Source organism: Phacochoerus africanus, chromosome 3 (assembly GCF_016906955.1).
Source record: "Phacochoerus africanus isolate WHEZ1 chromosome 3, ROS_Pafr_v1, whole genome shotgun sequence".
NCBI lineage: Eukaryota > Metazoa > Chordata > Mammalia > Artiodactyla > Suidae > Phacochoerus > Phacochoerus africanus.
Genome location: NC_062546.1, coordinates 115,555,384 through 115,579,958, shown reverse-complemented (window position 1 = coordinate 115,579,958; position 24,575 = coordinate 115,555,384). Strand labels below are relative to the sequence as shown.

The 24,575-nt window shown below is 41.1% G+C and overlaps 1 protein-coding gene across 1 annotated transcript in view; it reads left to right on the top strand.

Annotated features, from left to right (window-relative positions):
* Positions 1-24,373, top strand: part of UNC5D (unc-5 netrin receptor D) — a 258,218-nt gene extending 233,845 nt beyond the window's left edge. The window contains exons 16-17 of the mRNA XM_047770238.1: positions 7,901-8,079; positions 22,503-24,373. Coding sequence (XP_047626194.1) covers positions 7,901-8,079; positions 22,503-22,707 — 384 coding nt within the window. The 3' untranslated portion in view covers positions 22,708-24,373. The remainder of the gene's footprint in view (positions 1-7,900; positions 8,080-22,502) is intronic.
* The last annotated feature ends 202 nt before the right edge of the window (positions 24,374-24,575 follow it).

The window sequence follows — 24,575 nt, the reverse complement described above, 5'->3', positions numbered from 1 at the left end:
CAGTAGACAAAGGCATTCTCTCCCAAATGGTTCTATGCAAGTGGAGGGAGAGAAGAGCTGAGGAGGAGATTCAGAGGAGCTGGGCGATGCTCTCTTTAGCAATTCCAAGGTAATTCCCGGATAGTTTAGAAAAACACACATATCGTTCATCTGTAGACAGCGTTTCTCTACATACACACGCATATTCATGTATACGTATATAAATAATATATATTTATTCAGTCAGTCTTGGCAGAAGGTGTAACACATTTTGTATCCGTATAACTCAATTTCAGGTTTTGCTTTTTCTCAAAACCTGTAGACTTACAGCATCATCACTTCCCTTCAATCTCCATGCAGTTCATCGTTTATGCAAGATGAGTATTGCTAATTCCCTACATCGTGTTTTTCTAAAATGCGGATGGCTTTCCAAAGGAGCGTGCCTCAGAAATTGATAGCTGGCTTCCCTGACATGTTTCTACAGTATTTTCATTCATTATTGCCAATTAGCATTATGCGCTAAAGCAGTTCTAATGGGAAAGGTAGATCCAGAAACCTCGGGAAAGGTATTTTAATAGTCTCTTTCTTGAACAGTCGTGGCATATTTAACACAACACCTTTCAAAGTAAAATACAAGTAGTTTGGAAGTTCTAAAAGAAAGGAAAAAAAAAAAGAAAAGAAAATCTAAGAAGAGCTGCTATTCAGAAGACAGACAAAAAAGGCAAGACATAAAGCTGCCTTAAACATGTTAGCAGGTCAACAAAAGAATTCCAGGTTTAAAAGGGTTTTACTTTCTCAGGTACCCAGACATTGAGGATCAACGTTAACTCTTACAGGGTATTTGATACATCCAGGTAACTGCTTCTTGCTTTAATAAACTTAAAGTTCAGGGAAAGAAACTAAGCTAACAAACAATCTTCTTTACAATTCCTTCTCTAATGCTTCACTAAGTTTATAATCACTTTGGAAAGCCTTAAAGAACATGCATCACTGTATCTCTTTTTTTTTCAACAGCTGCACCCACAAGATATGGAAGTTCCCAGGCTAATGGTCAAATCAGAGCTGCAGCTGCAGGCCTACCTACACCACAGCCATGGCAACACCAGACGAGCCACATCTGCAACCTATGCCGAAGCTTGTGACAACGTCGGATCCTGAACCTACTGGGCCAGGTCAGGGATCGACCCTGGATCCTCACAGAGACAATGTCAGGTCCTTAACCCACTGAGCCACCATGGGAGCTCCTCCTCACACTATATCTGGAAAAAAAGGAGGCAAAAGTATCAGAATAATAATTAGATATCCAGGTTGGACTATAGTTCTCTAATGTGTAGGCTAAACGCATTTTAGAAACTTTATTAAGTTGTCTGCTCCTATTTTATTCATTGCTTTAAGTGTTTCTTCTCAAATTTGGCCCAGTACATCCCAACTGTCTTTTTTAGGCAAATCTAATTGGCCAGCATTTTCTATGTCAGAAGAAAATAACTTCTGAAAGCCACTGTCTTTCAGGTACCTTCCCACGTGCTTCCACGTATAACCATCACAGCTCTGTGGATTAGTGTTACACCATCATAATTTTACATGATGTAACAGCCCCCAGCTGGCCAACCTTCTTATCCAAGATCACAGAGAGCATACGATGGGGCGCCAAAGTTCCAGTGGAGATACTTTCCTTTAAGATCAGTCTGGATTTCTATTCAGTACCACTTCAGGATCCCAATCAGGGAAGTTTAATTCGTCGGTCCTAACCATGGGTCTTGTCCAACATGCAAGCCCTCTCTTTGGGGTCTTAGGCACTAGCAACAAACATCATGGCATCAGCAATTTTGCCTTTGAGTCTAAAATTACATGAAAATTGGGATGTTCTTTCCTCAAAACAGCAGAAGGATGAGATGTACCTGTTTGTATGTTAGGCCAAAGTAAGTATTTAGGAGTTCCTGTTGTGGTACAGCAGAAACAAATCCTACCAGTACCATGAGGTTACAGGTCCGATCTCTGACCTCATTCAGTGGGTTAAGGATCTGGCGTTGCCGTGAGCTGTGGTGTAGGTCGCAGACTCGGCTTGGATCTGGTGTTACTGTGGCTGCGACGTAGGCTGACAGCTGCAGCTCCGATTTGACCCCTGGGAACCTCCATATGCTGCGGGTATGGCCCTAAAAAAAAAAAAAAGTATTCATTCTGTGGATTTTCAAGAAAAGAATCAATTCCTGCCCACAAGATGACATATTGATTGAATGATTGTTCAAGATCCTCCCAACACTGGACTGTCTCATACATCTGATGTTATATATCTGGGTGAATAAAAACAATCCTCTTCCCCCTAAAAATGACGTGGTTTCTTGTGGTAGATGTTTCAAGAAAAAAATGAAGATACATAATGTGCTGAAAAACTGGGAATACCCAAAACTGGGAATACCTGGGGGGAGAAGGCAGGATATCTTCAAGATATGGAGCTGCATCCATGAGTGAGTCAGGAATAATCTACTATTAAAGTTCATCATGCTTCATTACCACTAAGCTGAAAGAATCCACATTAGGTGGTTTTAATAAGTTAATAACAGGGTATCATTGATTAATAAGAAACTAAAACTTTTGAAGCTTTCAATTGATGTCTTTGAAATAAGTTTTTTAATATCTGCCCCCCTCAAAAAAAATCCTCAACATCTCTCAGCTCATTGGTCCACTTTCCTATCTATTTTAGTGGATTGTCTTAGTGTCACTGTATTTTGAGATGTTAGCAATGGAACCGTGAGAGGTTAAAACTATTGTGTGTGTGTGTGTGTGTGTGTATACACACACACATATATATACTCACACACATGCACACACATATATTATATAAAACATCGATTTTAAATTAACTAATGAAGTGAGCATCTTCATTGAAGGGATTTGGTTCCTCTTTTTTTTTTTTTTTAGGGCTGACCCCACAGCATGTGGAAGTTCCCAAGCTAGGGGTCGAATCAGAGCTATTGCTTGCAGGCCTATACCACAGCCAAGTCTGCAACCTACACCACAGCTCATGGCAACACCAGATCCTTAACTCACTGAGCAAGGCCAGGGATCGAACCTGAGTCCTCATGGACACTAATCAGGTTCATTACCTCTCAGCCACAATGGGAACTTCAGAGATTTGGTTATGTTCAGCTTCACATCCGTCATATTCCTTCATGCTTCTTATCAAAGAGGTTTTTGGTTTTCCAAATAAATGTATTCACTCATATCATTCTCAAATTTAAAAATTATTTCAATATAACTGAATCATTTTGTTGTATAGCAGAAATTATCACAACATTGTAAAGTAACTATACTCCAAGAACACTTTAAAAAAATGAAAAAATAAATTGGAGTACCCACTGTGGCACAGTGGATTAAGAATATGACTGCATTGGCTCAGGTCGCTGTGGAGGCATGGGTTCAGTCCCTGGCCCAGCACAGGGGTTAAGTATCTGGCATTGCTACAGCTGCGGCTTGGATTCAATCCCTGGCCTGGGAACGTCCATATGCCATGGGTGTGGCCATAAAAATCAAAAAAGAATAATTGTTACAGTGATCAAGGTAATACATCTTTTCTGTTCTTTACAGTGACTATATGTTGTGTTAATCCTTATAAGCAGGTTGGTTCTCTTTATATCTAACCCAACTAAACTACCTAATGATTATCCCTAATTGATAATCAATAAATCAACAACATCACCAATCTAAAAATGATAGACTGAAACAAAATAATGTTGCTGATAATGAACAGAAGGAAAGAATCCCCAAGTCATTTATTCCCTCATTCCTTATTAAGGTAATACTATTAAAGAATCTATTTTTTTGGTAGAGACCACTTAAAAAGGCATCTTGCATGTTGCAATTTTCCCTCCAAGTGATCCTCTTATCTTTCATCCCAAAGTGGTGCAAGTTGGGGTGTTACAAAGTAGATTGGATACTTGGAATTCCTCACTGATTTACAGCTCCTACGTTAACCAGGTAGCAGCTGCTTATCTCTCATGTGCAGAGCATGGAAAACTACTGTTCCCCTGCATATTTAATTTAAACAATCAGAAGATGTGTTGCATCTCCCAGATTCTCATTACTTGGCCCAGATGTCTTTGAAAATTCATCAATGTTATATAAAGTGTCCTCCTTATACATGGGAAAAAATTAAATTTGGAAACTTTAGCATAGAAATGGGAGCCCACTTATTAAAGTGTAGAAAATAGAAAAATTGGAGTTCCCGTTGTGACTCAGGGGTTAACAAACCCAACTAGCATCCATGAGGACACAGATTCAATCCCTGACCTCGCTCAGTGGGTTAAGGATCTGGCTGGCCATGAGCTGTGGTGTCACAGGCAAGTCTCGGATCCTGCATTGCTGTGACTGTGATGTAGGTGGCAGCTACAGCTCCGATTTGACCCCTAGCCTGGGAACCTCCACATGCTATGGGTGCAGCCCTAAAAAAAGACAAAAAAAGGAAAAAAAAATTGTGTTTTTAGAAGTCAATCTCACATATCTTATTCACCTTCAAATCATACCACTGTGTCCATTTTTTTTTCTTTTTTTGTCTTTTTAGGGCTACACCCACAGCATATGGAGATTCCCAGGGTACAGGTCAAATTGGTAATGTAGCTGGTGGTCTACACCACAACTACAGCAACACCAGATCCGAGCCTCGTCTGCAACCTAACCACATCTCATGGCAACACCTGATCCTTAACTCACAGAGCAAGGCCAGGGATCAAACCTGCATCTTCATAGATCCTAGTCAGATTCCTTTCTGCTGTGGAACAATGGGAATTGTCCATTTTTTCTGATGACTATGAATCAAGGTGATCTTTCTTCTGCCAACAGCAAAGACAGCTTGGTCAGGTTGGTTAAATCATAGATGCCATGAGGGCGTTTGTGTCTGTCTGTTACAGTCTTTTGGCATGAATACTTTCAGAATTTAAGTTTTATTGGCAAGCGGCCTTTTCATGTGTTAACACCCCTCAGTGCCATTTAACAATAACAACGATCATATTGTCTTATACAGAATTCCTTTTATTCTTTCTCTCTGGTTTTAACTATTCTTTTCAGGACATTATCCTGCCTTAAGTGAAGAAATATTTAAAGAAACTATTCTGGCTTGATTTGCATTTTTCAAGGCTAGAAAAAAAAATTACATACCATGATTTAAAAAAAAGGTCTATCTTGTAACCAATTTTGTGCAAGAAGAAGCCTGAGGTGGTTTATTTTATAAACATCCTATATATCAGAAAAGAATTGATTACTCTGCCAGAAATAACTACTTAATCAATCAGTTTCTATCAATAGCTACCCATCCATCAAGTGCCTCCTCTATGAAGCCCTCCTACTCTTTATTCTTGAAGCATAATAATGCTAATATCACTCAGAGAACATTGTTCTGAAACACTCTGTTCTGTGGATTTTTTTTGTACTCATCTTCATGCGGGGTGGCGAGTCCTGGTAAAGCTACTAGGGTATCAGAGCTCTAGTTTCCACTACCTGGCTGACTTCTTCCTGGTTTTATAACCTTTGTAGTCTATAAAAAATGCCCAAAGACTGATATAGGAAATTGAGCCTGAGAGAAGTCGTGTAGCATCCAAAGTCATAGAGTTAGAAAATGTAGACTTATACTCCAAAGCAAGGTCTTTCTCATTCTGAAAAGCCATACTTTTTCAATTACACCAGGCTAACCTCAAAAACTGGAAGACTTGATGAGTATTGTTCTATAGTAGTCCAGGGAATATAACTGAAATCAGTAAATAGAATCTGTATAATTTAACAATAGGTACTTTGAATTTCCAAGAAGATCATAACATACGCAGCATCTCTCAAATGCATTTGACCACGGGACTGCTCTTTCTCGAAACATCTGAGCCTATGAAATGCTGAGTTAAGGCATTGTGTTTCCAAAACACAGCCCCCCTAATGTAAGTGGTTACACAAAGACAAAGCAAAACACATCATCATTCATTACTAAGATCTTTGCATGAACTAGTTTTCTCAGTTGGCAGATTTTGAAAGATGAAAGTCTCACCAAATCTGAAGGCTTAGAGCAGTGTAAGCCTGGGCACTAGCCAAGAAGGGGTACCATGGTGCCCACAGTAGAAAGATATGTAAAGATTGGGAAAAGCATCAGGGGAAGGTCACAGGGCATTTCAGGAGGGGCCTGTGTTGACTTAAAGGACAGCACACAATGACAAGTTCTTAATGCAAAGGATAGTTTCTTGGGGTTTAAATGGTTCTAACTAGTCCTTAACCTGACCTCAGATTTGTGTTTTAACTCCCCTTTGTGTTAGTTTTCTTTTGTTGCATAGCAAACTACCACAAATTTATCAGAAAAAAAAAAAAAACAACACCCACTTATTGTCCCACATTTTTTATAGGTGAGAAGTCTCTGCATAGCATAACTGGGTTTTCTGATCAAGATTTCACAAGGCTCTGAATTCCCATCATGACTCAGCAGTTAGTGAACCCAACTAGCATCCACAAGGATGTAGGTTCAATCCCTGGCTTTGCTCAGTGGCTTAAGGATCTGGCATTGCCGTGAGCTGTGGTGTAGGTTGCAGATGCAGCGGGGATCCTACGTGGCTGTGGCTGTGGCATAGGCTGGTGGCTACAGCTCCAATTAGACCCCTAGCCTGAGAACTCCATATACCACGGGTGCAGCCCTAAAAAGACAAAAAGACCAAAAAAAAAAAAAAAGTGTTTTCACCAGGCCGTATTAAAGGTGGGAGTGTTCTTATCTGGAGCTCAGTTTTTCCAAACTGATTAGGATTGTTGACAAATTCAGGTCCTCGTGGCTGGAGAAATGAAGTCCCTATTTTCTTGCTGGCTGTTGCACAGGGGTCTCAGGTCCTAGCCACATGCCTCTCCTGTCCCCCCAACTCCATAGGCAGTTCACAGAATGGCTGTTTGCTTTCTTCAAGGTCAGCAAGAGAGCTTATCTCCAGCTAAGAGCTGCATCTTCTCTCTTTAAAGGACCACTTGATCAGGGAAAGTCTACCCAGGAAAATTTCTTTTGGTAAATTGATAGTCAACTGATTAGAGACCTTAATCACACCTGCAGAATCCCTTTTGCCTTGTAACCTATCCTAATCAAGGGAGTAATTCTCAGGCCTTAAAATTCTGTTGGTTCCTATCAGCTTTCAGCAAGGACTCTGATCTGATGACTGGATGTGTTTTTTCACATTGGCTCTGATGATCCAACTGCTATGACATACTGAAATAACACATCTTCCTTGGACAGCTCTAAGTCACAAGAGTGGGCAGACAGCAGCTCTCCAGCCTGTACCATTCTACCAGCTAGTCCATATCTCATCATGGACTCATGGCTGCCTCCTGTTTTACCAAAGCAATTTAATTATGAAACAAGGCCAAAAGTATACTGTAGAATCACACTTTAGGACTAGGAGAAATACAGACTTGCAGATGATCAACATTCAGTCAATTCCCCTTTGTAGCTTTCCTCACCAGTGGCTTCCCACCCAGCTCCTTTGATCAGCCCATTCATCTCTGATCAGCTTTCTCAGAAGGTCTCCTTATCCTGAACTTAAATCTGTCATCTGGTAGCTTCTTCCTACTGATTCTAGATTTTTTTTTTTTTGAGAGTTAAAAGAAAATCTGATTCTGCCCTCACCTGACACCTCCTTGGGTGTAGGAAGCTAAAGACGGTGACTCTCCTGAGTGGAAGAGACTGTTGTAAATCTCCAGCACACGATTTACTAGGCTAGTAGAGTAACTTGCTCTAAAATTTTACATTATTTACTATTTTAGAAGAGAGGGGGAGCTTGTCAGTATATTTTCTAGAGTCCATCACAACAGGCAAGCATTTTTTTGCATGTGTATGAACACAGCTTTTCTTAAAAAATGAAGGGTTGATCAGTAATGCTTCTCCTTAAATCTGATCCTGCTTTTCTTATTTTGTTTATAGAGTGAAAGAGAAACCATCACTTTCTTTGCACAAGAGGACAGCACCTATCCCGCACAGACTGGCCCCAAAGCCTTCAAAATTCCCTACTCCATCAGACAGCGGATTTGTGCTACATTTGATACCCCCAATGCCAAAGGCAAGGACTGGCAGATGTTAGCACAGAAAAACAGCATCAACAGGTAATTGGGGGCAACTGCTAAAAAAAGGATTTTACTAAAAGTGCTTGAAAAATAAAACGAGTTGGGTGTATCCTTGTGGTTTCCAAACCTGATGTTTTTATGGATTCCTCTGGCCTTATCTCAGGTGAAATCTGGCTAACTGGGAAAAAAGCAAAAATACGACAGTGTGTGTGGCACTTCCTGCCATCCTACTCAGCCTTTGAGGACATTCTAGAAAAACCCTACTTTGGTCCTGCATCTCCAAGTTTGCTAACAGGACCATTGTAAGGGAGCTTGAGTCTCTGTCATCTTGGTCCTGGTGAGTGGTCCCAGCAGAGTCTTGAGTCATTGACAGAGAAACCAAGAATCCAACCAAGAAACCAATACCTCCTCCTCCCATTGAGTAACCTTAAGCATTATTTAACCCTGGATAAGGACTTAGCCTGCAGAAGTGGGTGCCTGAACATGAAAAAAGAAGTTTGGGGGTGATACCTCTCAAGTCTGAAGGCAGAGGGCATTAAATAAGAGAGAAGTTATGGAGGCTTCACTAAGGAGTCTACTGCTTAATCTGATGTTACTTATTACGGTGCCAACACTGTGGCTAGGTTGAAAGTAGAATAGAGAGACTCATAGTGGGCTTTCTTGCTTGAGGTGAGAAAAAGCAGGGATGGTACTGGTCAGAGCAGCACAGATGGGGAGACCAGTCAGGGCTCAGCTTGAAGGCTGACTGGTAGGGAGACAGCGCTGACAAACAGTACCTCCCCTCTCTCTAACCCACCCTACATGCACCAGAATGAAGAGAGAACAAGTTTTCCCAGAACTGTTTTCTTTCCTTTTCCTTTGGTACTATTTTTTTCTTTTCTTTTGAGGCAAAGCCTTATTTTTCTTACCATTTGTCTTACTCTGTCATTTCCATCTTTTGTTCTTTATTTCTACAGACATCCTACCTGGCTCTTTCTTCTGTGAAAGGGAGGTAGATGTCTGCCAAGAAAGGTTAGATTGCCGCTCCCTGTTTCAAAGGGGATCGAGAATCCAAGAACGAAGGGCTCAAGTAGAAAGCAGTCAGCCTCAGAGAGGAAAATCAAGAGAGGAGGCACGGCTGCAAGAGAACACAGGATTTACAGAGACAGGCAGGCCCGAGAAGAGGAGATACATTCTTGAAAAGGCACATATTGAAAATGAAAGAATGCAAAAAGTACACGTGTAGAGGGGGAAAAAAATTAGGTTGAATTTTTCCCAGCAGTTTTGATGAAGGATTAGGTGTCTCATTTAGAACTCATGAACACCCTGGCTATGTCAGGTTCACTTTCTGATCAACATGGAGACAAAAATTAAAAACCAAGAGAACAGGAGTTCCCATCATGGCGTAGTGGAAACGAATCCGACTAGGAACCATGGAGTTGCAGGTTCGATCCCTGGCCTCGCTCAGTGGATTAAGGATTTGGCATTGCCGTGACCTGTGGTGTAGGTCTCAGACGCAGCTCGAATCTGGCGTTGCTGTGGCTCTGGTGTAGGCTGGCAGCTATAGCTCTGATTAGACCCTAGCCCAGGAACCTCCATATATATGCCATGGGTGCAGCCCTAGAAGGACAAAAGACAAAACAAACAAACAGATAACAGAAGAAGAAAAATGAACATTGGGGTAGGGGACTCAAAAGATCTGTAAGGCAGCCCAGGTTCTATAGCTAATTCCAGTCGGCACAAACCCATCACTTATATCCCTATGTTACTTTTTCTACAGATGCAATTCATAGAATTCAAACTACATTAACTCTCTAATCCATTCTGGCTATAAGAGTGTATGATTTTGAATTCACCATTTACAAGAAAATAATGGCCACAAAATGTCCACAGACCCATGGATGCTGTCATTAATTTGCTAAATGAGCATTTGCATGTCCCTGCCTTGTTCATCTTATTTTCCATTTACAGTAAACACAGGGGAACTACAAGAAATGCCTCCAAAGTCATCGATTTCTGACCTTGCACAGTAGGAAAAACAATTTCAAAGTGGGAGACTAAGGTTAACATCCTTTGGAGTCTGGGCTCTAATGAGCAATAAATGGCCACACAGGAGCACACTGTCCCCTCCAGTGTCAGGGTCAAAAATGTCAACACTTGATGTGCCTGTTTGCTTGCTTTTGTTTCGCCTTAAGAACCCTTCTGCAGGAAAGCCTAAATGTCCTTAACATACAAAATATAAACAATCTACTTTATGAAAATGTTCTAACACAATTCCAAGAAAATGTCTATTTTCAATGTTAGTTAATCCCTTTGAAATGTTCAAAATTAATAGCAAATTAAAGTAGCATGAATGCTACTTCTATCTTTAAACCGTATTTAGCTACATATTCAACTTCGGTGAATGGCATTTCCTTCCTCCTTATTCTCTAGCTTAACTCTCCAAAAGTAGTCTCATTATGGAGTAAGAATGATTTAAACTAGGGTTAGTGGGCTTTTTTTCTGTTAAAGATAGTAAATAGTTGAGGCCACATCATATGGGATCTGTTGCAACGACTCAGCAGTTATTCAACTCTGCTTCTGCGGTGTTAGAACAGTCACAGGAAACAACCTAAACAGGCATGGCTTTGTCCCCAAACACATTATTTATAAAAACAAGCAATAAATTTGGCTACACAGTCTGCTGACCCCCTCATTTACATGAGTCTACTCTTGTTTACTAAAACTGTCATAGGATCTGTTGCTTCAATCAGTAATACGGGAAACTAAAATGAGGCACAGGACAAGGTCCCTTTCTGCAGCTGCTGTCCTAGCCAAGGCGGCCATGAAATTCAGAGAAGCCACAAGAGAAAGACAATGGAAAGCCACCTTGCGCTATGTTCACTAATTCTCATTTTGCAGAAATTGTCAAATTCCTTATACATTTTCACTGCTATAGCAAAAACAGAGCTTCTCTTTTATGGGAAGAAACATGGGCTAGAGATGAAGGGGATTTTCAGATGTAATTAGTCACACTTTCCTACTGTGTCATCCCAAATCACTGGTCTTTCTCTCTCAAGGTTACAAATAATATAGTAACTCATTATACTATATAATCATCTGTCGCTAACATGATCATTAATGTGTGTTAAAACACAGAAATCTGACGTTGTCAATATGCCAATATTATTGGGTAAGAAAACTGTTCCACAGCTTGAGATTTCATCAACCCTGGGATTGCAAAAAGCACCTAGTCCTCTATTAAAGAATTCACTTCCCTTGATCTTGTGACAGTAACTTTACCTGACTCTTTCCCCTCCTTTCAGTTTTCCAAAGTGAAAAGCTAGTAAAGCAACAGCCGTCACACCATGAAGGAAGAGTTTCAAAAGAGTGGAGGGAAACATGTGCTATTATTATACTGCCAATGAAAATCTCCTTTTGGTAAATGCAGATGTCACTGATGATAATTTGCCTTTTCACCAAACAAATTTCTACTTAGATCCGAATACAGGAGAAGATACATGGGAAGAGAAAGGCTTAACTCGAGCAATTGAAGGGAATGGGAGGCATGTTAGTGGGGTGTGCTGTAAGGGTGGCAGCACAGGTGGTCCTGCAACTTGCCTGGCATATGGATCATGATAAATAGGCTACACAGCCTAGCAAAGAATGTCATAGTTAACAGTTGCAATCAGAGATTCTGTGAGCAAGCTGACGATTACTCAGTCCATATTTGCTGCATTTCAGAGCTGGATTGCACATATATTCTGCAAATCCAGCTGCAATAACTCTCCACTTTAATGCTCTAATGTATTAATCACCAATACAGGTGATTGGTAGATGGGTAGGACTAATAAAGAATTGAGCATGTAGAAGCAGATGTGGCGAGCTTTGCTGAGAACTAAATATAAGTAATATCAGAAACTGCTTTAGATCGAAGTACCCTCGCCATATATAAACTTCCATAGCACTTTGTATTTTTATGATACCTTTTAAATGTTTCAATTATAGTTAGACCTACCTTGATAGGACTATCTACTTAATAAATTCTTTGTAAATGAATGACATGAACTTTTTCTGTAGATAGTATACTTGAACTTAAAAGCTTGCCTTGTAATAAACAGAATTAAAAGCAGTAAGCGTCAAAGGATTTTGAAAGTTGGTGTAAAAAAAGAACAGGTTAGGAGTTCCCTTCAGGGCTCAATGGTTAACGAATCCCACTAGGATCCACAAGGAAGAGGGTTCTATCCCTGGCTTCACTCAGTGGGTTAAGGACCTGGCTGTGAGCTGTGGTGTGGGTTGCAGATGCAGCTTGGATCCCAAGTTGCTGTGGCATAGGCTAGCAGCTACAGCTCCGATTAGACTCCTAGCCTGGGAACTTCCATATGCCACGGGTACAGCCCTGAAAAGCAAAAAAAAAAGAGAAGGAAGTTACATGCTGACGTCATGGAAGATTCCTGTCTTTTCTCTCAGGTCTTAGTTCCTAAAATTCTAGTAGTAGATCATTTTTTCTTTAAGGCCTCATGATTTTCAAATTCCAGAAACCCTTTTGAAAATATAACCAGCTTGACCAGGTTGCTATGGGAACAGATGCTGAGTAAAGTACATGAGATGTGGGAGGATGAAGGGAAGGGAAGCAACCGAAACGGAAGGAAGGCTTCCAAGATGGAAAGGAATAAAGAAATTACACCTTATTCACAGTTTTTCATAATAGTGTACTTGTCTTGTTTGAAAGTGTGTAAGCACTGCCAGAGAAACATATTTCCTATTGGTTAGCTGGTTAAAATAGCTCAAATTATCTTGGATGTTAATGTTCATGGGTGATGGCATAGAGACTGTGAGCAAGTGAAATTTCTCAAACCTGTGGCGGATCAAGTGGTGCTACAATAGCTTGTTTTTCCACCAAATCTTTTAACAGGACCTGTAATGAGAAGTAAAATCTTCTCACATTGAGGTCATATCCTTTTATTTCCTCTCTCCACCCTCTTAATTGGAGGCACAGGAACAGTGAGATGGCCACAGGGCAGTGGGAAAGAACAGAGGCAGGTTGCAAGACAGCTTCTTAAATCTATCTCTGAATAACTGTTGAGAATTCACTTGAAATGGAACAGTCCCAGAGCCAGCTTTCTTTGAGGGTAAAGGAAGGTGGAGGAGAAAAGAAAGGGAAAATGATGACAAAATCCATACAGAATGCCCACTTCACAGGCAGACCACCAAGGATGGACACTCAGCAATCAAGGAGCCTAGATATTTTATCTCGTGTCTCGAGATTTGCTAAAATCATAGCTAAGGAAGCTGTATGGGTTCTGCAGGCTAGAGGCTAGAAAACACATCCTAACCTTTAAATAATAAAAATGGATGTGAGGCTGCTATTTCCAAAAAACAATCTTCATGCCTCTTCTAAGGAGAATTAATACACAGGGAGCTAGCATTACACAGGCCCTTGGAGGCAAAATATGATAAAGCTCCATCAGATTTTCTGGTTCCGGCCCAGCAGACATGTGCAGAGTCTGAATTTGAAGAGCCCTCAGAGCGAAGCTGGAGGGACCCAACACAGCCAAGTGGTGGCTGTTTAGGCTCCATTGCACTTAAGTCAATGACTCATGAAACTGCCCGCTAATATGAAGCTGAAAACAGCCCAGGGCCAGTTTAGCCATGAACAAGCTGTATACGGTTTGTTAGTGGCAGGTGTTCCTCCTCAGGGCAATATGGAAGATAAGCTGTTTATGTCCCTCCAAGAGAACCAAAGTCATGCTCCCACTCTAAGCATTGGGGTGATGACAAGAGGCATTGCGTTCTAGGCAAGGGGTGAGTTTGCTCTGGTCTTTGAAAGAATAGATTTCCCCCCTTTAAGCTATGTAGTTTCTATAAAGACAGACATGCCTAATCCCCTTTACCGCTGAATCCCCTTCGTGGGTCTGCCTCAAACAGAATTGAAAAAAAAACTGGAAATGTCAGAACCCCTGGATATGATATTCTCATAATTTGAGAAAATGAAATTAAGGGTAGGATTTTACCTAATTCTTAAGAGCGTCCTTTAAGTACCTAACTATTGCTTTTCAATCATGTGTGAGGTTTTATTCAAATACATATTGAGTGTTTTGCAAAGGTATTAACAAGTTCCCCTTTCCCCCTTTAGGATTAGCACTGTGGTCTGTTTCTCTTGGAACAAATAGTGGTCATTCTCCTTTACCCTCAGGATTCTTTTTTTTTTTTTTTTTTTTTTTTAGGGCCACACCCACAGCATATAAAAGTTCCCAGGCTTTGGCTAGAATCAGAGCTGCAGCTGCCGGCCAACGCCACAGCCACAGCTACAACCACACGGGATCCGAACCACATCTGCAGCCTACACCACAGCTCACGGTAACACCAGATCTCTGACCCACTGAGCAAGGCCAGGGATCAAACCTGGGTCCTCATGGATACCAGTCGGGTTTGTTACTGCTGAGCCACAGTGGGAACTCCACCCTGAGGATTCCTGAACATGTTTCAGTGTCATTGAAGAGAAACATTAAATGAGGTGTATTTTTCCATGCTCTATCCCAACTCAAAGTTGAGATTTGATTTTGCAGTTTTCCTGGCCAAATATGAGAAACTGTCAGAGCCTTATCAGAAATGAAGCTGGAAAACTGCAGTCTACATCTGGTTTTATTCTTATTCGACAACTTCCAGGGAGTTCTGTAGGCTCCAGGGCTTAAATATGTTTTCTAAAGAGGGAAGAATCCTTGCTAGTCCCTTTCAGAAGCTGGATAATGGAAAAGGCAAAAGGAAAAATTTTGAAGGGGATTTTCTTGCCGTATTAATTGCCCCCCCCCAAAAAAAAATTAATGCCCCACTCTGAGGGCATAACATAATGGAACTCAACATGTTTTCAACTGTGTCTTTTCCTTTTGGGCTCCCCATATCAGCTTACTTTCATTTGAAGGCACAGGGGGAAGGGTGGCAATAGGCTGAGGAGACTTAACGGTGGGCATCTTTTGCTTATTCTTTAGGAAACAACACAGACTTGCTTTATTCTGGAAGCTGCTTTGCTGTCTGTCGAGTACCCAGTGAGGTTGGAATTTGGGAATGAAAGCTTGATGAACAGACCAAACGCTTATGCTGTATCCAATTACTGCTGTTCAGTATAAATGGCTTTTCTCTTCTATTTGCATTTAAAGAACCATATGGAGGGTTGGTTTGGGTCACATAAGAGGCTTTCATTAAATAAGACAATTAGGGTGATAGTGGGGATATTAATGTTTTTGTTCATTATGACCGTGTTTCAATTCCCCACTTGGTACTATATAGTAGGCTCACGCACAGTTCGTGTAATGATGTTTCCCGATTTATTACAAGCAGCTTAACTTAGTTTTCACTTTCTGTGCTGCCAACCTACTCAGAGAGAAGATATTTTTCAAATATGCTTTTTTAGAAAAAGTTGACTTAGATATAAATGGCAACAGTTTATAGACTATAAACATACTTGCTGCCTTAATGACACAGTGTTCCCTTCTGCTTGGAAGTGTTGGGTGACATCCTGAATCCTGAATGAAAATATGGCATGTACCTGCAATGAGACATCATCTATGCTAAGGATGTTGTGCTGCAGCTCAGACGTGGTCCCCTGCTAGATTTTATTACACATGAAATTCATTCTCACAATTAGTTACAAAGAAGAGCTTATAGCTTTCAAACAGGCATATCAGCCCCCTGGTAGCATGGCTCTGAGTATTTTAGTTAAAAATAAAAGCCTTGGGAGTTCCTGTCATGGCTCAGCAGTTAACAAACCAGACTAGCATCCATGAGGATGAGGGTTCAATTCCTGGCCTCACTCAGTGTGTTAAAGATCCATTGTTGCCGTGAGCTGTGGCATAAGCTGGCAGCTGCAGCTCCAATTGGACCCCTAGCCTGGGAACCTCCATGTGCTGTGGGTGCAGCACTGGAAAAAAAAAAAAAAAAAGACAAAAAAAAAAGAAAAAAAGTCTTAGAGTTCTTGCTGTGGCACAGCAGGATCAGCGGCACCTCTGCAGCACCAGGACACAGGTTTAATCCCCAGCCCAGCATAGTGGATTGAAGCTGTTGACACATCTGTGACATAGGTTGCAACTGCAGCTTGGATCTGCCTGGCCTGGGAACTCCATATGCCAAGGGGCAGTCAAAAAAAAAGTAAAAATAAAAGCTTAGTTATCTGGAGTTTTGAATTAAAGGGAACCCCTTTTAGGCCACACACAGCTATAACTAAGAATGCTAAGCCAGGCAGACACCAGCTGAAGTACATGGCCCTTGGTAGAAATTCTGTGTGCATGTCCCTGAGGCCAGAACAGAGCCTCAGACCTGTCCCTTCCTCCATTACTTGCATCTAATCTTTTTGTTAACTGATTGAGGATTTCAATGTTACTATTCCCTAATATGTTTGTATTCGAATACTGCTTTCAAGTACTGAAGAAAGGGTGGTATCTTTAAATTCACACTGGATACCTAGAGACTTCTCATAAAAGGAGCCCTGTGTTGCAACAGCATATAAAGACTTATATGGCAGAATTTATCGTGGGCCTCAATTCTCCTGTCTCTGGACCCCCAAAAGCAAAGAGAGGTAAAAAATTATTCCCAGAAATTCTCAAATCAAACCTAATTGCCATTATTAAATAGTCATTAGTTTGAAGATTTATTTTGAAAATTAAGATTATCTATAAAAATGCAGTGTTTGGAGTTCCAATTGGGTTAAGAACCCAGTGGTTTAACAACCAGATTAGAATCCTTGAGGACACAGGTACAATCTCTGGCCTCACTCAGTGGATTAAGGATCCAGCATTGCCATGAGCTGTGACATAGGTCACAGATGTGGCTTGGATCTGGCATTGCTGTGGCTGTGGTGTAGGCCGGCAGCTGCAGCTTCAATTCAACCCCTAGTGTGGTAATTTCCATATGCCGCAGGTACAGGCCTAAAAAGACCAAAAAAAAAAAAAAGAGTGTTTTTTGACCTGTACAAACCTTTACAAGTTGGCCTGTGTCTAGTTAGTGAAATTTCTAGTAAAGATTGATGTTCCCAAGTGTTCCCAGGCTTCCACATAAAAGCATGGGGTTTTAATTCGGAAGAGGGGACAACAGTGATAAGAAAATCCCAGTGAAATGAACTTAGTCATGGTAATGAAACCACCCCTCAGGTGCCCAGGTGAATAGAAAGCATGTGGGCTCAACAAAACAAAATTCAGTTTAATAAACTCACTACTCAATGCATTTACGTGGATAAATCTAGCTCTCTTAGCATGTGGTTTTTACAGTTTATCTGTACTCTTTCAGTGAGAATTCCCAAGGAAAAGATGAAGTCATTGAGTCTACAGGGCTTAGGACAGTAGAGTGGTCCTAAAGTAAACTCCTAAAATTTAGAGAGTAGGTAATCTTATCTATACACAGTATACAGCATCTTCACAACACCACAAAAAGGTAAATCTTACTTTTCAGAATTACCTCAATTGATCAGAATTTGAAAAAGATTCAGTGCATAAAAAAGCAACAATTTGAAGCATCTAAGACCAAGATAATAAACATTCACCCTTTAAATATTTTTCAGAGAGAAAGGGAAAAAATTGCTGTTTTGAGCCATCTACCTGAATTTCAGGATGACCGTTTTTGCCAAATGTCTTTTCCTTTCAAAAAAAAAAAATTAAAGAAATCAAAGACATCCCAAAAATCAAATATTGCTATGAATTCTATTCTCAAGGATAAACAATGTTCCCTGAATTGTGTATGCATTTACTTGCTGGTGCCCAAATGTACCAGCATTATAATGAAGAGACATGAGTCACACCAATTGGGATCAGAATATTTTCAAAAGGGTGGCATGAAGATAACCAGATGGATATATGGTACACCCATTTTTCACACACACACACAAAACATGATGCGTTTGCACTCAGGTAAGCAACAAAATAATCCAGCTATCTTTGAGAAATAGCCTGTAGCATTAGAATTATAGGCTCTTTTGTCTGGGAATTATTCTGGTGTATACAGATAAGTGAGGTTTAATAGGAGGGCCCTCTATCATCAAGCTGAATAATTTTTTAATAAGGCTGCTCCTATATATATATCTACTAAAATGAAGTGGAATTTGAGATTTGCATGTGCTGCTGAGCGTACCTGTTTCAGTTTGGAGCATCGATCTGAAGCCTGCTTTGGGGAACTCATTTCACTTGCTACTTTATGTTAAGAGACCAGTGCCAAGGGAGAGTTCTATGTCTGCCCCTTTCATCATTTAGTTTCCTGTAGCCCTGGGTGCCTAGTCTACAAATCAGGGCATTTGCAGGCCTTCTCAGAACCAAGGGGCTAGCAAGATCTGCTTTTCCTCCTCTAGGCAATTGTACTTATAACACCTTTGCACTGCAACTGGATTCATGAATATTTTGAATAGTGTTGGGACAAAGACGTATTGCCAACTCCAAAACACATTCTGTATGCCTCTGCTAAAGTTTTGTTGTTGTGCTTTCATGCCCAGATCTTCTAGTCGTCTTGAAATGTCAAGTTCCCCAATTATCAAGGATCTAAGTCTCAGAGTGCTTGGGGGTATGGCATGTACCTCTGGACTCAGCAACATCAGCCTTCTAGGTGCTTGTTTTCAGATGCAGCACAAAACAAAAGATCAGTCTCAGAGTTCCTGTCATGGCTCAGTGGTTAACGAATGTGACTAACATCCATGAGGATGCAGGTTTGATCCCTGACTTTGCTCAGTGGGTTAAGCACCCAGCGTTGCCATGAGCTGTGGTGTAGGTCACAGACGTGGCTCACATGTGGCCTAGGCCAGCGGCTACAGCTCTGATTCATTCCCTAGCCTGGGAATCTCCATATGCTGTGGGTGCGCCCCCCCCCCCAAAAAAAAGATCAGTCTCATCCCTCATCCTCTCTTAAATGGCTACTATATCTGGAAATCTAGTTTGTGTTATCAGACAATATGGGACAGGGTCAACACTACGGCCCACAGCCAAATCTGGCCCACCACTTGCTTTTTTTTTTTTTTGTCTTTTTGCCATTTCTTGGGCCGCTCCCACAGCAAATGGAGTTTCCCAGGCTAGGGGTCCAGTTGGAGCTGTAGCCACCAGACTACGCCAGAGCCACAGCAACTTGGGATCTGAGCCGTGTCTGCAACCTATACCACAGCTGACGGCAACGCCAGATCCTTTAACCCACTGAGCAAAGCCAGGGACCGAACCCGCAACCTCATGGTTCCTAGTCAGATTCGTTAACCACTGCGCCACGACAGGAACTCCACCACTTGCTTTTTATAGCCCAAGAGCTAGAATGGTTTTAGGAATTTTAAATGGTCAGGAAAAGGACTTCCTGTCGTAGCACAGCGGAAACAAATCCGAGTAGGAACCATGAGGTTTCGGGTTCGATCTCTGGCCTTGCTCAGTGGGTTAAGGATCCGGCATTGCCATGAGCTGTGGTGTAGGTCACAGACAGGGCTCAGATCTGGCATTGCTGTGGCTGTGACGTAAGCCGGCAGCTATAGCTCTGATTAGACCCCTAGCCTGGGAACCTCCATATGCCTCGGGTGTGGCCATAAAACGACAAAAGACAAAAAAATATAATTTTTTTAAAAATGGTCATGAAAAGAGGAATATTGTGTGATGTGTGCAAAACTGTACAGCATTCAAATTTCAGTGTTTCTAAATAAAGTTTTATTGGAACAAAGCCACACACATTCACCTATGTCATGTCTACGACCACTTTCCCACTACCATGGCAAAGTTGAGTAGCTGCTGAAGAGACCAGATATGGGCCCTTCAGTCAAAAGTATTTGCTATCTGGACCTCCAAAAACTAATTTGTCAACCCCTGGTATAGAAGCAAGGGTAGCTTTGGGGTTAATAGGATCCACAAAAATTCCAGTCCCTCCCGCAGACACTAGTCCACTGTTGTTCAATAGCAAATAGACAATATAAATCCTCAATACTATGATGAGAAATCTGTGCTTTTCTTATTGTTGCGCTTGCCAGCATTATTTTTCTTTGGAAATGACAATGGAGAACCTGAAGAATTATTTACCCATGCCAGGAACAAAATATATGTCAGTGGTCACTATTCACATAAATTACATGGAAAGAGATTAATACATAGCCACTTGGAATCCACTCACACAGTCACTCAGTTTTTGCCTCTTTCTCACATCCTCCTCCAGTTTATATCTACCTGAATGCTGGTTGAAGTCGATGAATTTATTGACAGACCTGGAGATATAGCAACTTTCCTTACAAACAGCTCCCTACAACTAGGAAGAAGTGGCAATCTTCAAAACAATGAATAAAAGGAAAAGGATCTCATCAACTACAGAAGCAGTGTTTGCTTTGCCATTTCTATTAGTGTAGAAATAACTATATTTGATTCCAGGGCTAGATGCAGAAGGGAGCGCTGAGTAAAAGGAAGGATAGAGAAAAGAAACTGGAGCGAATATTTTAAGCTGGTCTTTTCCCTCTCAATTTAAGATTCAGATGTAGTACAGTATATATAGTTACCTAACAATTATGCTCTTTGGCCACCAACTAGCCTAAAGCAGTCCCTTAAGACCTTTGAATAAAGTAGCACTTTATTCAGTTGAAATTTCTATGTGCGTGTTGCTTGTAAATGATAATGTGCCCTTAAAAGCTTGTCTTCTCTTCCAATTGCTCTTGACTGCATGAATTATGATTATATGCAGAGTCTGGTAATGGAAAGTCATATCATCCTCAAAATAAGCAATTCTTGGTTGACTCTGGAGACCAAAAGTCTTTTCAACTCATCCGAATTTTACCAGAGGTGACCTTTCTATCCCTGCTGTAAAAGTCCCTGTGAAAAACTGTGACCTTCAGTCCTTTGTGTTGTCTTAAGTCTTTATCATAGCAAAGTTATTGTTCAAAAGGTTATCATTTGTTTTCCCTGAAGATCTCATATCTTCTGAAACAAGCTCCTAGCAATTACGCAGTTGATAGATACTGAATAAATATCAGTCTTCATATAGGAAGTGCCATTGCAGACTCAAAATGATTCCATGATCCTTCCCTTTCAGGGGCCAGAAATCACACAGAAAGAAAAGCTCACACACATGAAATATATAAGCATTTTATGCACATGAAAATTTCAACACAGTTATAAAGAGTTGAGAAAAGAAAGAAGTCATTTTGAGCAAAGGCAAGATGAGCATTGCCTGCAATCCAGGCCTTGTAGGAGTGTGAGATCTTGATAAAGAAGGGAAGAGGGAAAGTGGGCATTTCCTAGTGAAAAAAATACACTAGGAGCTCCCATTGTGGCTCAGCGCAGAGGAATCTGACTAGCATCCATGAGGACACAAGTTCAATCCCTGGCCTAACTCAGTGGGTTAAGGATCTGGCATCACCGTGAGCTGTGGTGTAGGTCACAGATACGGCTTGGATCTGGCATTGCTGAGGCTGTGGTGTAGGCCAGTGGCTACAGCTCCAATTCTACCCGTAGCCTGGGAACCTCCCTATGCTGTGGGTGCAGCTCTAAAAAGACCAAAGAAAGAATATGCTGGATGAAAGCAAGAAGCAAAGTATTACCTACATCAGCGTTAAAGGCTCAAAGGACAAATGAATATTGAAGGAAAAAATACATATGTATTGCCCTAGCTAGGTTGAGGCCAAAGGAAGACACTGAAAACAAGTAGATTCCTAGTGATTGAAGAAATAGAACACAGAGAGTATTAGAGTTTGGAGACATGAAGAGCTATAAGGTTTCTGCTATGATTCCTGCCATAAAGTGATAGAGCATAACTTAAATACAAATAATATGAAGAAAGAGGAAGAGTGAACCTCATGAGCTTGTCAAAAAGAAAGAAGCATAGAGAAGACACAAATATAAATGTCCTCATTTGAGAGATCGGAAGGACAGTTGTAACCACTGGGATATTTGTTAGAGTTAGAAGGGGGCCCAGTGAGAGGCATGGAGAGTTTATCAACTCCTGAGACACTGAGTTTGAAGAGATGGAGAGATCTAACTGGAGCAGCCCCAAGGTCATTTAGAGGTCTGTGACCCAGCTCCTATTAACCTATAAGGAGGTGCCAATTCAGACACTGCCCACTTGGAGTTGATAATGGCTCACTTAGTGTATGGGCTCACCAAGGAAGGAAAGAAGAAATCACAGATAACATCTTGACAGCCCTCACATTTACCTTAGGAGAGATAAAGGGGGGAATCAGTTTTTAAAAAAATAGCAATGTGTTGTATCATCATATAAGCTAATGAATTAGCTTTTGAAGAGGGTGTTCAACAGAGAAACACACATGCATTTATTAACACACAACTCAAGGAAGATGGGGATTAGGAAATGACCTAGACGATAAGAAGGTCATTGTAACCCTCCAAAGTGTAGTTTCAGTTGAGTATTGAGATATAAACTGCAGTCTCCAGACCTGCCTTAGTGGAGCTTTTTATTCCCATTGTAATAACACCTGTTACAGTTCATTTCTCCTTCCCTTATGATTTGTGTTTCTTTCCTATTTTTATTTTTGTATTTTGTTTATTCCACTTCTCCCTGTCTAGGAATTTATCCTATTTTGCTACACAAAGTAGCCCATCCGCTGTCATTTTGAACCTGTGGGAAGCTCGTCATCAGCATGATGGTGACCTTGACTCCCTGGCCTGTGCCCTTGAAGAGATTGGGAGGACACACACGAAACTCTCCAACATGACGGAATCGCAGCTGGAGGAAGCTGACTTCAACTACAGCAGGCAAAATGGACTCTAATCCTCTTCCTCTGGTGAGGACCAGCTTCAGGACACTTGCTTTAAATGGGAAAGAAAGAGGCAGCTCTCTGCCCAGTGACGTTTGGGGAATTCAGCCTTCATTTACAATCAGTGAGCATCCCTGATTGAAGAAACTGAATTTTGTGTAGGTGAAATATGTTAATAGGGAAAAGTACAAGCTCCCTTAGGTAAAAGAGGGTTCTGTCTCCTCTGAATCCACACTTGGGTTTACACTTGATGGACTTCTCAGATTTGGAGTGGCAAGGAAAAAAAGTGAGGATTTATCTAGACAAAGGTAACTGGAAAAGATGAGCTACAGGACAGCTGTAAAGGACAAGACTGAACAAGTGCATGTTTTGTTAGATTTTTAATGATGTGCCCCAAAGCGCCAGCTGATTCTGGTACCAGACTGTCAGTTTCCTACCAACTGGCATTTTGGGGTGTCGGCAGCCATTGCCGACTGGCTTTTAGAAGTGAAAGAGAGTTGCCGACTCATTTGTAGGACTTCAACAATGTCAAGGAGGGCATGTAGAATTTTGAATCTGAGTACCCCACACCAGCACCAATTCCCTATCTATCCCAGCCACTTAAAAGAAACAAGATTGAGAGGTTAGATGGACCACAAGCTAGTTCTTGCAGCATACCCCACCTTCATTTTTTTCAAAGACAAACCTGCCCACATTCTTTCTTCCCCTTCCACACCCATGACCACAGGGGAGAGGTTTCAAGGACCATAGACTTTTCAAAGTGGAAATTTTTTTCTAACTCAACAAAGCAGGGCTATCTCTGTTCCCAGCTAAGCCTCTCAAATCATAAACGCTCTTGGAAGAACACAATTTATTGCAAAGATTTAGAGACAAGAGGGGTCAATTTGGGTCCAAGGAAACATAGGAACTGTATATGCCCAAGGCCTCAAATAAGCTGTCCTTCTAGGATGCAGGTGCTGATTGAGTTACCCAATGTTGTTGCTATGGAGGAATGAGGGGCTTTACTGTACTTTTATGATGCATTTCTTGAATTTCCTAACCTTTTGGTACTATGTTATCACAACATCTCTCCACAGGACTGTAACTCATCCTTGTTTGGCCTCTTGCAAAATTAGCAGATGGTCTTTGCTGTAAATGGTATCAGAATACTCAATAGGACTCTACCACTGTGTCCCAGAGACCACATGCATTGTTGAGAGAGCCTCCAGGCTCTGATCATTCAATCTTACCAAGTACACTCTAACTAAAGGCCCATTAACCTACTGCTGTATGTTTTCCCTGAGAGGCAATGCAATTGTGGAGAATTGAAATCTACAGATAATATCAGACCCCCATCTTAATGCTCTACTTGCATCTTTTATCCTATTTAAATCCTTTTTGACAAGATGTCCTTATAAACTCAAGATGAACAGATTTCTCCTGCTCATTTTCTAGAGGATGTTATGATTAACTGGCCAGGACCGGCACAACCAAAGTGGAGAATCTAGATTAGCCACAAGACTGATCAGCTAGAGATTGGCTCCATTAGAATAAAAGTGGGGAATGGGGGAGGCAGGGAGTACCTCGCAGTAGGGATATTATCACCTTTTTTAAACTATGTTTTTGTAGATTCTGTGTTTAAGAAAAGTGTTGTGAATCTCTGCCTCAGTGAAAAAGACCTAGGAGTTCCCACTGTGGCACAGTCAGTTAAGAATCCAACTGCTCAGGTTACTGCAGAGGTACTGGTTCGATCCCCAGCCCAGCACAGTGGGTTAAAGGATCTGGAATTACTACAGCTATAGCTCAGATTCAGTCCCTGGCCTGGGAAATTCCACATGCCATGAGCGTGGATGTTAAAAAAAAAAAAGAAAAAGAAAAGAAAAGACGACCTAAAATAAAAATT